Source organism: Nicotiana attenuata, chromosome 11 (assembly GCF_001879085.1).
Source record: "Nicotiana attenuata strain UT chromosome 11, NIATTr2, whole genome shotgun sequence".
In the NCBI taxonomy this organism is placed as follows: Eukaryota; Viridiplantae; Streptophyta; class Magnoliopsida; order Solanales; family Solanaceae; genus Nicotiana; species Nicotiana attenuata.
In genome coordinates this window covers 50022608-50024520 of record NC_031999.1, presented here as the reverse complement: position 1 = coordinate 50024520, position 1913 = coordinate 50022608, and the positions used below count along the sequence as shown (strand labels likewise).

The window sequence follows — 1913 nt, the reverse complement described above, 5'->3', positions numbered from 1 at the left end:
TGTAGCAAAGTACAATTCATGTAATTGTAGATGACCCTTCTTGAATTTTGACCTTATATTTGTCCAAATATGCCACATGCAAGAGTAGTGTGGCATGCCCGGATAGACAATTGATGTTGCCTTCAGTATACTCTCATTCCTATCTGAAACAACACACATTGAAGGTCTTTCACCATATGCCTGCTTGAATTGCTCAAAGAACCACTTCCAAGATGCGTCGTTTTCAGAATCAACCACAGCATATGGCAAGGGCAATATTGTACCTACATTATTAATTCATAAAATATTAATTGGCAGCTTTGAAAATGTATATAAAAATATAAATGCATAACAACTACAATATATCTTCATAATATAGACAATTTATCTACATTTCATGTAATAGCTACAAAATTACTACAATGTATCTACATTTTATAGACTGCCAACAAAATAACTACAAAATTTTTACACTTTTTAGCTGCTGCATCCATGGTGCTTGCCGTCAGCATAATCCCCCTGTAGGCTGACTTTAAGAATGTCCCATCAATCACTACTACCGGCCTACAATGTTGCCAACCACTTATTGATGTACAAAGAGCAACAAATGCGTATAAGAAGCATTCATCTGCCGTCTTCTTCAATTTAACAACCGAACCAGGATAAGTCTCCTCAAGAATATAAAAATATTTGGGTAATTTGCTGTAGGAGTCAGTCGGATTCCCTCTCAAAAACTGTAAAGCCTTTTCCTTTACTCTCCATGCTTGCATGTAGCTTAGGTTCACTCCGTGTTCGGATAACATGTCAGTTTGTATGTCCTTTGGTGTGTAAACAGTCATAGGATCACAATACTTTCGAATGACCATGCTACCAACTACAGCTGTAGTACGTTTGCGCTGTATGAATGTTTCGTCCATTAAGGAGCATGTGTGTTGTCGGTTGAAACTCCTTATTTTGAACATTGCGGAATCATTAATTGACGTTGCCTTGAAGTGCCATTTACAGTTCACCAACGCATACAAGCCAGTAGCTACAAAAAAAATGCAATATTTAATACAGATTATAAATGTAGATGCAACAAAAGGACTGTTTTAACATAGAGTAACATAAACTACAATTTAACTACAATGTAACTACAGTTTATCTACAATGTTTAAAAAATACATAACTTGAGTAAAACACTGCATTTAATGATCTTTTCTCCAAACCTTCTATGACTAGATCTTTTAACTCTAAGCTGGAACTTGTGCATCACAGAAAAGTGCTTCATTGCAGCAGCTACAGTTTGCTTGTCCTGATACACTTGTCCTTCTTCAATAACAGTTTGCGATTCTTTTATTATTTCACTTTGATATTCCTCTATAGCTGGAGAGGATGGCATATCAAGTAACTTTAGGGATCCAGACGAACCTGCATCAAAATAAAGATAAACAATGTCATTATAATTTTCTAGAATCTTTGTAGATATAGCGAAAATTTTGTAGTCATCCATTTTAGGATGTCAGACATTGTAGTTAAATTGTACTATAACTGTTGCAATTTGTAGAAATTTGTGAAAACATACTGCTTCGTACATAATTAAACTGATTTGTATTTTATTTGACTAGATTTTGTTCTAAACATAGATTGTAGTTTTATTTGAAGACAACATTTTGAAATCAACAATTTCTAATCATAGATTGTAGTTTATTTTGTCGTATAAATGTAGTAACTTTTTTAGATAATTTTGAAAACAACATCAACTTGTCACGACCCAAACCCCGCACTGGTCGTGATGGCGCCTCTTGTGAAGACGAGGCCAGCCAACTAACCCAACTCGTCTTTTCAAAAATAATTTAAACATGAATAACAGTCAAAATGTGACTTAATAAAATTAATTAACGGAATTAAAACCCCACACAACCCAAACCGGGGTGTCACAAGTCACGAGCATC

At 34.8% G+C, this 1913-nt stretch overlaps 1 protein-coding gene across 1 annotated transcript; it reads right to left on the bottom strand.

Annotated features, from left to right (window-relative positions):
- Positions 408–1471, bottom strand: LOC109234880. Its single transcript, XM_019400923.1, has 2 exons — positions 1144–1471; positions 408–1009 (listed from the first exon to the last, which is right to left on the bottom strand). The coding sequence occupies exons 1-2, from the start codon at positions 1469–1471 to the stop codon at positions 408–410; spliced, it is 930 nt and encodes a 309-aa protein (XP_019256468.1).